This window comes from Eleutherodactylus coqui, chromosome 4 (assembly GCF_035609145.1).
Source record: "Eleutherodactylus coqui strain aEleCoq1 chromosome 4, aEleCoq1.hap1, whole genome shotgun sequence".
In the NCBI taxonomy this organism is placed as follows: Eukaryota; Metazoa; Chordata; class Amphibia; order Anura; family Eleutherodactylidae; genus Eleutherodactylus; species Eleutherodactylus coqui.
In genome coordinates, this window is record NC_089840.1 from 254,846,829 (window position 1) to 254,861,127 (window position 14,299).

Consider the following 14,299-nt stretch of genomic DNA (forward strand, 5'->3'; position numbering starts at 1 on the left):
GCGATCATTTTGCATTAGCTAATCAGCCCATTAGTAGCTAACTAGCTTCATGTATTTAAAGAACAGCGGGTGATCTGTTCTCTAAATACATCTGCTTTGTTCTACCGCAGGCCGCCTACAATGCTATCAGCGCTGCCTCCGGAGAACACAGCATGCCGTCCCTCAAATCCGGGACGAGGATTTTATGCCGAGCTGAACTCACGTGGTGGATGAAAAGCGCATGATGGGACCGCACATTTACACGCAATGGCTTCTGCTCAAAAGCAGTCGTTTGAACGAATTTTGAGCGCTAATCGCTGCGTGTAAATGGGGCTTTAGGGCGCATTCCCACGCACGTATATCGGCTCGGTTTTCACACCGAGCCGATATACGTTGTCCTTGTGTGCAGGTAGGGGGGGGGGGATGGAAGAGCCAGGAGCAGGAACTGAGCTCCCGCCCCTCTGCACTATTTGCAATGGGGAGAGGCAGGACAGGGCGGAGCCAATTCAGAGAACTTAGCCCCGCCCCCGTCCTCATTGCAAATAGTGCAGAGGAGCGGAGAGAAGGCAGAGAGGGGGCGGGAGCTCAGTTCCTGCTCCTGCCTCTTCCATCCTCCCCCCCCCCCCCCCCCCCTGCACACGAGAACAACGTATATCAGCTCGGCCTGAAAACCGAGCCGATATACGTTCGTGAGAATGCAGCCTTAGTGTAATACTAAATGTCTGACTTGATCTGTTCACATTTCCTCTACTTTGTACAGTACTGTTGAACGTGTTGGTGTATTACAAAGATTGTTATTGCTTTACTGCTCAACTAATTTGGGCAACCCCAAAAAACCACACAAACAACCGAAATAGTTATTCACGGTCTCAATTTTTAATGTGCATTTGGACCAGGATAATTCGAGAACAGTTTTGGATGAAGTCATAAGAGCAGCAGACCCAGAATCCAAGAGTACATCTCTGTACGCAGCCCCCTAACGCTGTTACACACCAGTAGAGAAAAGTGAGCCGTTAAAACGATTTATGGAAGAGAGACACCGAAATAAATACAATTATATCCACCAGCTAAAGAATAGAACCTGAACCCAGACTGCGAAGAATAAACTGGGGATATAAATGTACCCAGGATTATGTACTCACGCCTACAGCAGATGGCAGCACACATTCATAGTCATCAGTTGTGCAAAGGATGGGAGGACAAAAAAAAGTGTGTGCGCATCGATTAAGGAGTCATTAATAGACAAATAAGGATATTTGCTGTAAGCAAAACAAGGCATCTCGTCAGGGGGAAAAAAAAACAAAACAGATGTGCGATGACATTCCCTGCAATTCTACGCTGCGTGCCCTATGACAAGCGTGCTGGAACAAGGCCTGGTCCATGTGCTAGCATGAGACCCACTACTGTCGCGTTATGCACTATAGCAGCATGTGGGGGCCCCTGTCGCAGTAGTATTTGGAGGGGTGGGGAGTTATCTTGACGTTTGGAACATGACATCTTACAAAAATAGGTCGAGGAGGTGAAATCGGCAACAAAAATAATATACAATAATCTCCCACTCTTCGCTTTTTTGTTTTTTTTTAAGGATTAGCAAAAAAAAAAAAAAAAAGTCTCTAGCCACCGAAGTGGTATAAGTGCTTTATCGTGTGCGTGGTGACAACGGCCTTGGTGACTAATGTTACGTCTTGGTAAGGACACTGCAATCGGAAACAATGGTAAACATTATCGAGAGCATGAAATCCGGGAAGCGGCCGCTTACTATGTGCCCCCGTCATTGGGTTACTGCTGTAACAGACGCATTGGGGAAAAAAAGGGGTATGCACACAATTCGAGATCAGAGATGATGGCGCAAACTCCAGGCAAGGTCAGAAAGGGCCATTTCCAGCCTGGAACTGCATTTTTTTTTTGCGCTCTGGATATAAATGCTACGCTGATGAGGCATTGACAGAGCGGCGTACGGCGATCGCAGAGGATATATATATATATGGTAGTGCTTGGTTGTTGACATTCATAGTTACACAAATTAGGAGATTTAAATCGCCGCAACCGGTTAAGAACGAGACATTCTGTTAAATTTTGTTCTGCGCGTTGTATTGGGTGGAGGTCGGAGGCCTCGCCTCATGCTAAGAACAAGGGTACAATAAAACATTAAAAGGCTGAGAACGGCTCAGTAACTGTGCCTGGAGCTTCTCGGAATCGTGTGCTTTGGTAGTGCGCTTCAGCGGCCCGCCCTCCTTTCCTCCTGGCGCTTGGTGATGATGTATTTGAAGAACTCGTACACAGACCATGCGATGGCTGTGGAGGGCATCTGATAGATAATCCTGGCCTGAACGCCCCGGAAGTAGGCAGTCACACCGCCTATTCGGTAAACCGTCCTGAAGGCGTTCGCCATGCCTGTGATATGTCCGCTCACGTTCAGGGAATTCAAGGCCAGGGATTCCTGTGTGTTGAGTAAGGTCTTACAAACGTCCAGTGGCGTGGTGGCAGCTGCCGCCACCGCTCCCGCGCAGGCACCGGAGACCATGTGGGAGCTTGGGTTGTATTGTCTTTGAGGATTTAGATGCTCTTGCAAGAACTCGTACGCCATGAAGTGTATGGCCTGGAAGGGGATGTTCATAGTCAGTTGGGTTGTGTAGCTTCTGTAAAAGGCACCAGCGCCCTCGTTCCGCCACACCGCCCTCATGCAGTCTGTGACTCGCTGGTACGGTGAATTGTACATCTGCATCCTTTGCTTGATCACTTTTGGGGATTAAACGATGAATCCGAAGGCACAAATGAAATCCAGGTTTGGACGAATTCCAAGTGGGAAATGGGAGAAAGAGAAAAAAGCAACATTAATGGGGTTTCAAAGCAAAAAAAAAAAAATCAAACATTGGTGCCTTCCTACAAGGAACAACTGTACTCATAATCATGGCCTCCTCCATTGCATGCGTTTGAAGAGATCCTCAAACTGAACAGTCCCGGCTGGTCTTCAAGAGACCGCTTGGTATTGTGGCCTGTAGCAGCAGACCGCTCGCACGTATCTGTGTATGTCGGTGAACTTGGCAACCAAATAGTGTGCATTAGGGACTGGGATGAAATCTGAACTGCATGCCCGACAACCCCAGCCGGGACCACTGTGCAATGTGTGGAGCGGTCTACTTCCAGCATAAAGACAGCTCTGTATATACATAGACAGGCACAGGAAAGTATCTAAATCACCGGATGGTCACGGGCAGCAGACGCCCACTGATGACCCACCTAGTAATTAGCCACACAGCTGTGCAACATGCACATCACACGCGCTGCTACATACATTCTTAATCCCATATAACAGGGATCAGAAGCAGCACAGCACTGGAGATGAAGGACCTGCGATGACGTCACCGTCATGCTCTGCCCCCGATCACATGACGGCAACGCTCATCCCATGTGAATGACTTACATGCTCATGTGATGGTGACGTTACTAAAGGTCCCGCGTCCTTGTGCAGATTACGTGCGGACTACAAACTCCCCTGCAGCATCAGTTGGTATGGACAACAGCCGTGTGCGTACAGGACCTGTGATGTCAGCATCATGTGATCAGGGGCGGAGCATGTAACTCCCTCACTGGGGATGAAGGAGCTTTGATGGCGTTACGGTCATGTGATCAGGGGTGGAGCATGTAAGTCACTCACAAACCCACTCACTCACGGACGGACAGGTCGTTGTTAGTAGTTTGATAGTAAGAAGTGGGACAACCCCTTTAAATAACACAGGAGACAAAATGGGATCAAAAATGGCAAGATCAAGGGTATTTTCCTGTTCCTTTCAATGAGATTTATACGTATAAAAAAAAACTTCACAACTAATAATTTCACCTAAGAACTTAGCATTAAGACTGAAGGAGCAAGACATTCTGCATGGTGAACGATCCTCCTGCCGGGGGATTAGCCAGCATTGTACCGTGCATATACGTTCTCCAATATTCTCTAAATGACGTCAGGCCTTCTGTCTCTTGTAAACATTTCCCTTTAAACAATATTTTTAATGCCGTTGGAACAATAATGGAGAGTCAGCGCTTCTCACCTTCAGCGGGATTCATAGCTGCATCATGCAACAGTGTCGCGACACATCCAGCGGCCCCTGAAAGACAAAAACTGCATCAAGTGAGGGAGTGCAGTGTCACAGCCAAGGGTTCGCTCATCTATGAATGACTATAAAAGGCCGCATTGCTGAGTGTGAGCAGTAAATCTGATCTGCGGAGCAATACACGCCAGAGAAATCTATGGAGTCCAATTCCCTAGAGATCTACTTGTATGAAGGAGTCAGCAGCTAAGACGGTTCGCAACGCTTCACACCTTCTAATGGCTGGAAATACCCTGTATAAATGAAATGGCAATATGCGGGAGCGTATCTGCTTTACAGCGAGGCGCTACCTCCAGTCATAGAAGACTGACAGGCCAGCTGCACTTGTATGGGGGTCAATGATCATTATAACAAAGGGTCTTCCAAGTGCTGCACGCCTTTCAATTCCGAGATCCAAGTTGTACGATGCAGACTTGAATCGGGCTGCAATGTAGGACCTTCCTTCTAGACATCAATGGGGGTCCAACCTTACAGACCCCACTAGTCAGAACCTTTATAACACATCTACAAGTCCAATTCCTTAGTGGATGGGGAAGGTAAGTGACATCTGTGCCAGGCCGGCACAAAGCACTGGATGTCACTTTGCTATGACAGCCGGCATTAAATGCCTAGTGAATCAGTAATAGGAACGTAGCTAACCCAAAATGTCCAATTTCTAACCCGCCCTGCTCTTTAGGCCATTGTTGGTTTGGCAGCCATTCCAGCACTTAATATGGCAAGTTCTGCGGAGGAGGACACAAGGCAGTAACATCTACTACTATAGCTATGCCGTGTGTCGTAGGACCTTCATCTGTAGGACTGTTTTCTGCGGAGGGAGTTAATATTCACATGTAGATTCACCTTTGATCATCATGTAATAATTTACCTCCAGATACAATCTACATATAATGTTAGCTGAACTTCGCTTTACTTTTTTTTGGCCTTTGATCTTGAGTTGCACTTTATCATCTCCATTCACATGCAGAACCTGCTGGCTGCTACTTGGAAGCCGGAATATCCAATAAGACATTTATACCCAAGGATTCTCTCACACGAGCGTCTTATTACAGTGCGCCGTGCATCATGTACTTGCTGCGTGCGGCCAGTCCCCATACACTATCTTGTTGTGTACCTGTGTGTAATGCGCACCAAGATAGCGCATGCTGCGAACCTTTTGCACGCGCATTTCGCACTCTGCGAGGCACGATGGAGTAACGTAAAGATTGATGCCGCATAATAGGCTTGTGTGAGAGCCCTCGCAGCGCTGCAACCTGGATCTCCCAGAACATGGCCCAGCAGAACATGTTCTGTGCGCACCGTGAACCAGCAGGTGCTGCTAGCAGATGTGAGCTCACAAGTCAAACTCTATGGGGAGGTAATCCGAACCTCATTGCAGTGTTAGGCCACTCGCACACAAACGCACACTGCTTTTTACTGCGGTGTCCAGAGTGCCGCATGGACCGTGGTACAACGCTCCCATTGATTTTAATGGGGCTTCTTATACCGGAGCTCAAATGCTGCGTTTCTAAGGCCTCAAATCTCGAGCGTTGGCCGTTCCATTTTCGCACACCTCATTACAATGATGAGGGGTGTTAAAAATCGCCATCAAACGCTTTGACATGCGTTCAAAAACGCAGTAAAAATGCTGCGGCTTTGAGCGCCGTTTTCTGAGCGCCTGTTTAGAGTGACCTTAGAGGTCCTTTTAGATGATTCAATAATCGTTTGAACGAGCGAATAACGCCACCGCTAGCTCGTCCGCTCTCGTGCATCCTGTTTATACCGGCAGATACAACGTTGGCTCATTCAATAATTCAGTCATTCACATTCACTGTGCAAGTGGCTGAGAATGACTGAATGAGCGTCGTTTAAACCGAATGATAAGTGAATGAGCCAACGATTTAGGCCTGCAGAAAATGAATGAACGAAAAGTGCCCGATTATCGTTCCTCATTCGCTGGTTGGCTGCGTTTACACTAAATGGTCATCATTCGCTTGTTTAAACGATTTTTTTGGACAATAATCCTTCCACCTAAGAGCATCTTTTGGTGGGAGTCTCGGGCCGCAAAAATCTACTGCCTATTCTGTGGAAAGGTACTAAAAGCATTTAATGCAAAGCCTTCTTTTTTAAACTGGGAGTCAGTTGGAGGGAGGGGGGGGGGGGTGTTACACAGCCATAGTGCCAAGGGGAACCCTATCTAGCTAGACATTTTGGTTGTTACAGAACAGGTGACTCATAGAAGAGGGTTCTGATCAGAGAAACCACAGACTTTAGATGCTTTTACACGGGCCTAGGAACGCTCATTCGCCCCAACCATCAGGCCGTGTAAAAGCATGATCAGTTAACGAATAAGTAATCGTTGGGTCATTTGGCAAACATAAAAATGCTCGTTAGCTGCACATCTACCCCTATAAACTGGGAGATATGCAGTCGATGAATGACAGCTGTACGGGGGAGAACGATCAGTAATCCCCACACGGAGGTTTCAAGCACTGACCGACATGCTCCTCGTCAGTCAGTGGTCGTTACCACCGAGAAAGACTCTTATATACCAATGACCTTTCCTTAGCAGAAGTCTTCAATGTGAAATCTGTAGGGACTGACTTCTGGCACCCCAGGCAACAAGTTGTTTGAAGGAGCCGCAGTGCTTGGGTGAGCTCAACACCTCTTCATTGTATTATAGGCACAGCGAAGTATATTTTGTAGCAGCTCGGTCCCATTCATTGACTATGAACGATCTGCAGAAAGGCCAGGTGACATCGCAGGCTGCTGTGCTCCTCTGAGCACCCAAATCCATTCAAGCAGCAGATTGACGGGGTGCAAGTTGTCGGATATCGGCCAATCTGATATTAAGGAGCTTTCCTAAGCATAGGCCATCAATATCCAAGTCCAGGATCACACTTTTAGGGACCTTTCACATGAGCTGAATATTTCCGCAATAAGCACTTAAATACGAGGAAAATGTGGGTTATGGAACAGAGATCAGCAGCAGCACATTAAGCTGCGTCTTTAGGTGCTTATTGCAGAAATATTTTGCTCGTGTGAAAGCTCACTTAAAGTAGAATTAAACTTTTCAAAAACTGACGTCAGTTTGATTGTTGGGGTTTCAGATGCCAAGACCGCCACCGATCACCAAAACGAACGTGCAGAAGAACTCAGCTGAGCGCTGTGCCCATTCGGCTGTCATCGTGAGCAATGCATGGACTCCATAGCCAAATGGGTACAGCACTCAGCACATCTGCCCACTCGTTTTAGCCATCAGTGAGGGTCTCAGCATCTGGACCCCCACCAATCACAACTTCTAACATGGCACTAGTGCATATCAGAAGTTTTTAAAAAGTTTAATCATGTGCGGTCAAGTATCGTAAGGCACAATAAAAATTCTGCATACTTCCTAACATCAAGGACCGGTCTGTGATACTTACGTTGCATGCACAATGCATACTATTGCTTCATGACTGCCACTGTTATACCATTGTATCTAGATATAAAAGTACATGATGGTTTTCAAAGGTGAGCCTACACTTTCTTTTATATTAAAACAAGTGACATCTACACCCCCATTCCCAAATCTAGCCCTTTTTTTTGCTATATAACACTACTTTTTTTTGATTAACTTATTTTTAGCTTTGTCAATCCTGAAACCCTTATGTGACACAGAAAAAAAGATGCAATCCAGCAATGAGCGAGGGAAGAGGCCGCGGATCTGACGCCCTCTCTTCACATCTCCCAGTGATCCGCTGCCGGCATGGAGCTCAGACCAATCAAGCAGGGTGGAAAGACGGCTAGCGCACGCACACACGTCATTTGTCTCTAGCCGCAGCACCGCAGAACACAGTCAAAGCAGCTATGCGGAGCTACGTGCGTGCGTGCCCTCCGGAGGGTCGCTGTTACGGATCCTGTGCAGCAGCAAAGTCACATTAGTGTGAGCTTCGAAGGAACAATACTGTCATTGATCGCCCTGCTAGCTTGCCGCAGGCTCCTACAATACGATATTTTGCAACAGTCTTGTGATTACACCACCCACTGGAAGTCCTTTATTTTTCCGAGGGGGGTTAACGTCCACTAGAACGGCCCCTGTGAACTTTGGGCATACTGAAGATGAAAAATTAACAAGACGCTCCACTTATATTTCACCCAGATGCGGATTAAAGTGACAAAGTGTACTAAGACTAACGGGGCGTATAAAGCTATGTGGAGGGGATTGCGTAATATTTCAAGCAGCACGGACATAGTCCTATAACTTTGGGATCTGACTCGCTGGTAGAAGACTACGGCAAGAAACAAGCAGAGGGACTTGGGATCAGAAAGTCTTCAGCAGCAGGGATACGGTTTAGAGGATTATGCAGGACAGGAATCGTCAATACCATTAGCTATATGGCTATTGCCCCCGGGGCGGATAACATCACTCAATGTCTTTTTTAATTTTTCGTAGCAGGCAAAATAGAGAGCGTGGGCAGGGCCTGCGCCGGTGGCTGTGACATTCATTCCTCGCATCGGCCTCCAGAAGCCTTCGGTGCGGATGATTTTGGACAAGGCCTCCATGACGTTGCGATAGCGTGCGGCGGGATCGGGCTGCAGGCTCTGCATACGGGTCTAGAAAAGGGAGAGAGAGGGAGAATTAGCTTCTTCATAGTACTGACCGATTGTCACCTCTCGTTCTCCTGGCATCGGCGCTCGCATCCTGGGTGCCATGACGGGATGGTGCGGCCTCCAATTGACCGAAGCACCCACCTGACATGTTCATATACCTTTCCTTGTTCAAGCGCTACCACGGAAATTGGATTTTTTGCGACCTACGACATTACTGAAGGCAGTAATTTTTGCTGACACCCAACCAGTCACAGCCAAAAGTCACAGTGTATCCAAAAGCGTAAATTCTGCACCCATTTAAAGAGGCTTAATATCGAGAACCGGACTCCCATATCCCATTGTGCCCGTCACTGCGAATGGCGCTCTGGCCAAGCATGCACAGTCGGCAGTCCATTGTGATGCTCGGCTATCTCCTCAGTCCTATTTATGCAGCGCTGGTGCTCTTGGTCGACCAGCGCGTTTCTCCCCATCTCCTCCTCACTGCAGTAACCTCAAAGAGAGGACAACCTATCAGGAAGCTAATCCTATGGATACAGAACAACTTGTACATCTGGTACTCCCCCTTTAAGGATAGGCTTTTGGCACTGAGATGTATCTGCTCTGACAATACAAGTGTAGGCGTTCTAACAGCACGCCTTCCGCTACTTTCTTCCTAACACTTATTTTAGGCCGTGCGATCAGCAAGTTCGGTCGCACATCTTTATATATCTTGCTAGTCGCTGTCCAGCTGCAATGTTCGGGTTTCTTCTGGACAGCGAGATGAGAAGGTGACGCCCGGCCGCCCTCTTCCAATTACATCTCCGATCTCCCGTGTCAGCTGGGGAATAAACATCTACAAATGTAAAAGTAAGCTGTGGAACTACAACTCCCAGACTGTGTGCAGTGCAACAAGGGCAGAACGCTATTAACACAACCCCGCCATTATATTGGGAGCGGCATCTGCTGTAACACGTCTGCCTAATGTAACTCTTGCCAACCTCCCTAATGCGACAATGTGACTGCGCTGCCTTCCACGTTCTGGGCGGTGACCACATCTCACCTGCTAGTGAGGTGTGCCGCAACCCTACAGCAACTATAATGTACAGGTAACCCCTTCATACCATGGCTACTCTAATTTTTTTTTCATCCCCACTAAAAAAAAAAAACTAAAAAAAACAAAAACATAAATTTGGTGAAGTTGCACTACTACTAAAAAAAAAACAAAAAAAAACACTTTGTTGCCACCTTTAAAACTCCCATAAAACTTTATTAACCATATTGTTCACTTTTTTTTTCTTCAGTCCTCATAGGGGATTTGAACTGGTGATCGTTCGTACAATATACTGCAATACTTCACTATTGCAGTATATCGTAGTTTTACAAGACTCCTACCAAGTATTGCCTATGGCAGAATTCCATAGCTGGTCAAGGCTCCGGGGGCTTACATGATAAACCGAGCAGCAGTCTGCAATCTCTTTTCGGGTGGGCGGTTCAGGGGACAGAGGGAGCCCAATTCCTTCGGTCAGGCCTCTTGCCGATTTTACGTCCTTCCCCCTTCTATCCGCGGTTAGGATCAGCCGCTCGTTCGCTATAATCGTCCTCAATGCGCGGCTTTCCCAGGATCGCTTTCCACTAAAGCTCACACATTTGTTCAGCTTAGTACGGGGATCCGGTTACCTGCTGCTTCTAATCCGTTCGCGGACGCCAAAACCGGTTTCACAGGGAAAGTAACGCTGAGCGCAGCACCGCAGACTAATTACTTAACACTTTAATGATAACACAAACAAGCCGTCTCAGGCTGCCAGCGCTGCTATGTAAGATGGCGCCTGCCGCGCTACACACCCACATGGAGAGAATGCAGCACACGGGCGGCGATCTCTGCCCAGCCGAGCCGTCAATCAGCGGCGGGCAGGCAGGCCGTGGGCGCTAGATGTCACCGTCTCAGGCGACTTCATTGACATGCAGGCTGACAGCCGGGTCTGTCTGGACCGTCGAGCTGACAGTATAAAGCGCCCGGTAATTATCACGTCCGTGACTCGCTGCGAAAAATCCTTGTCAGCGCTTCCCTATTTATAGCCTGCTGGGAAATCTGGGTGACAACCGACGTGGCCGCCATCGCAGGGCCAAAGGGCTTGTCACCCGGCTTTCACCTACTCACCAAGTCATACAGTCTGTGGGTTCTGGGAAGTTTGAGTCATTACTAATTCCTCATCAACGACTCTGCTTGCTGTCAGTGACTAAATTCCGTTAAAATAGAGGATGAAATTGCGCAGCACGCAGAATTAGGTCATCCTGTAAAGCGTCAGATGGAAACCACACCAACCCCCATTATAGCCAAGAAGGTTCATTCAGCGCTTTTCATTCGCACAAAAGACGGATGCGTTCGCGCAGCGTCCCTTTTTCTGCTCCATAGCGTAGACGACCGGAACCCACAAGCGCAGATGTGAAGGAGCCCTGACGGACTCCATTCTTCTCACAGCTGAAGGTTTGCTACAATTGTATCCAATCGAAGCCTTGGAGTGGGAAGTTAGCAGACGGATACATTGTTGCGAGTCATCGGGTGTTCACATCACATGGGATTGTGTAGACTCAGCAGATGTGAAGCTCAGCTACAAGCCTACATTCACATCCGCGTGCGGCGGTCCGGATACGCGACGCAACCTCTGAAGAGAAACCGAATGGACCCCCATTATAGTCAACAGGGTACAACCGGCCAGGGAATCCCCCTTCCTACTTCTATAATGATGCATGAAAGCAGAATCCCCCAACGCAGGTGTGAACACAACCCAAGAAGTATCAAGAACGTTCAGGTGGCGAATTAGGCCCCCTTCAGATCTGCGTTTGGACTCCATTAGCGCTTTCCATTTCTCGGTTCCGTTTTTGGAATGTAGAAATGGAATTTAAACAAATCCGTTTTTTTTCACATTGAAATGAAGGACTGGAAAAAAAATGTTACCGTTTGACTTTTTTTTTAATGGAACCCAAAGGCGCAGTCTTCAAAAACGGAAAGTCCTAACGTAAATGTAAACGCGGCCTTACACTCCCGTAAGGGACCTCTCATACGAGCGGATTATTTCCGCCGGATTGGCCGCGTTGCAGGTTTTGAATCAAAACCCGCAAGACGAAAAGGAGATTTTCAGGTAGAATTGCCGACAGAATTCTGCCATTTTTAATTCCGCATCAGAAGCCGCGCCGGGCTTACGGATTTTGCCGACATCGTTGTGAAAAGTCACAAAAAGCAACGGAAACGGATGTAAAACGCAGGAAGTAAAAGGAGTCCGTTTCGCACGACAGACGTCGCTCTTCCCTGCGTGTGCGGATTCTGCAGCATGAAAACCGAGGTCACGCGCAATTCGCTGATGCAGCGTTTCCCAACTCCAGTCCTCGGAATCCCCGACAGCTCATGATTTCAGGATATCCTACAGGAAGAACCCGTGCGGCCATGTCTGACAATCGCATCACCTGAAGACGAGACCCGCCGGGGCGCCCCGAGGACCGCTGCTCTAAGGGCTCATTCACACGTCAGCGCGGCAGGTTTTGGTCCGTGAATACGCCGATTCCCTGCGTATTTTTGCCTATCGGCAGGTTTGTTTTTTTTAAGGCGCGGTAAAAAAAAAAAAAAGTAAGAAATCTCATTGATTTCTTACATAAATACTCGGCGACTCCGCGGTTTTCTTTCGTATTCACTGCGTATTTCTGCAAGCTCATTGATTGCAAAGGGCTATTTTACCGCGTAAGGCCTCGTGAACACGGGCGGATTTTTGCTGCGGAATCTGGCGCTGGCGTCCGCGCTTACCCGCTTTCCTTTTCTTCTTTCTGTACCAAGGACGGCCGTGGCGAGCCGCCATCAGATATGTGCAGTGCAGATTTTTTTTCTTAACTCCTGCTGCAGAATCCGACCCGCCCGTGCGCCAAATACTTACCTAAATAAGACGCGCTCTTTTCTTTTTTTTCCCCACGACTGGAAAAAAATAAATAAAAATCACGTAAAAAACGTGCAGCCGTGAGCGAGCCCGTAGTAAACGGGTCCTATTCATCGCGCATTGACGGTCGTGTGAATGAGCCCCAACTCCATTAGGAATCCACGCTGTCATTGAAATGATGAAAATTTGAAATTCTCGAAAAACTACATTTTTAGAGAAAAATAAAAAAAAACAATTCTAGGTGCGGAATCTGCGGCGGCGATAAACGCAGACCAATCGCACAACAGATCCGTAATATTTCACTAACGCTGCGAGGGTCCCCTTCGAAATCCTCTGCAAACGCACACCGATTGTACGCGCCTGTGCATTCGCATTTGTATGGCTTTTCGGGGGTTTTTCCTTTCACTGACTGCAAGCAGAGATCTTGAGAATGGGGAGGACAGGCAGTACAGAGGAGGTCAGAGAGTCAGTAAGAAGAGCCCCCCCAGCAGGTTGGAGGGGGGACGGCAGTGATGGCCGCCCCCCTGACGACACGTGCTCCCCCTCACCTTGACACAGTCCACGGGGTACATGAGGCAGTGCTCCATGATGCCGGCCACGGCCCCGGCCAGCATGTGCGTGGTGACGGTGGAGCCCTCCGGCAGCGCCTCGTACTCCAGCTCCTTCTCCCCCCGGGCCGTGGACTCGGCGGCGCTCAGCTCAGTGTCAGCGCCGGGCCCGCCCGCAGCCGGCCATCCACGCTTCACCCAAGCTCCCAGCACCCGGGCGGGATCCCCGGCGGCCGCGCCCCCTCGCTCCTTCAGCACGGCCTCCAGCTCCATGGTGCAGTCTATGGGCTGCTCGCGGCCGCCGGTCTGGGCCCCTGAGCGCCGCTGCTGACCCGACACCGCCGTGGTGGCGCCACCGAAACGCCCGCAAACTCGGGGCCCCCCCAGCAACACACCCACTCCGCGCGCATTGGTTGGCCGCCGCCGGACGAGTTGTTGCATAATCTCGGCGACGATTGGCCAGCGAGGATGTCAATCGTTATTTGTCAAGCGCTGATTGGCTAGGCACTTCGCCCTTTAGCGCCCTATTTGTTTACTGTTCGTTGATTGGCTGGAGAAGCGAAAGCGGCGGGGTCAGCGGTGATTGGCTGAAGCGTTTGTCAGTCCGTTTTTCTTCCTTGCATAATCCCGCTGTTCTTGTCAGCGCGCGCTGCGGTCACGTGCCTGGCACGGAGTGACTGGGAGGGGGCGGGGCTAAGAAGACGCTCCGTACTAAGAGTCCTGGGCGCTTCACTTTTGTAGACCAAGGTCAGGGTGACAAGGTCACTAGTCCTCTGACCTATTCTGTAGTCGTCCAAGGAGTTGTGGCTGTAATTAAGGGCTCACTTACAGGGGTGTATCTTTCACGGGCGTAATACGCGGTGCTAAAAGACCATTGGTTTCCATTGGGCCACTTATGTCTTGTTTTTTTTTTTTTTCACGCGTGCGAAAATAAACGCAGCATGTTGTAGTTTGGTGCGTATTATATAGCGATATAGACTATGGAGATGTGACACACAGCGTATATACCCTGAAAATAAGACATACGCTGAAAATAAGACATAGCATGATTTTTCAGAATTTTTGAGGATGCTTGAAATATAAGCCCTACTCCAAAATTAAGCCCTGCTAACAGTTCATTAAAAAAGTCAATTTAAATAGTGTCCAGGCAGCTATACATGTAAAAAAGTGAAACCTTTTTGAACAAAAATTA

General features: G+C 48.6%; 1 protein-coding gene across 1 annotated transcript; it reads right to left on the minus strand.

Moving 5' to 3' along the window:
* Positions 1-833: 833 nt before the first annotated feature.
* SLC25A28 (solute carrier family 25 member 28) lies at positions 834-13,509 on the minus strand. The gene is made up of 4 exons (XM_066601117.1): positions 13,108-13,509; positions 8,432-8,660; positions 4,029-4,085; positions 834-2,718 (listed from the first exon to the last, which is right to left on the minus strand). Exons 1-4 carry the CDS (start codon positions 13,378-13,380, stop codon positions 2,198-2,200), a joined length of 1,080 nt encoding a protein of 359 aa, XP_066457214.1. The 5' UTR covers positions 13,381-13,509; the 3' UTR covers positions 834-2,197.
* Positions 13,510-14,299: the final 790 nt, after the last annotated feature.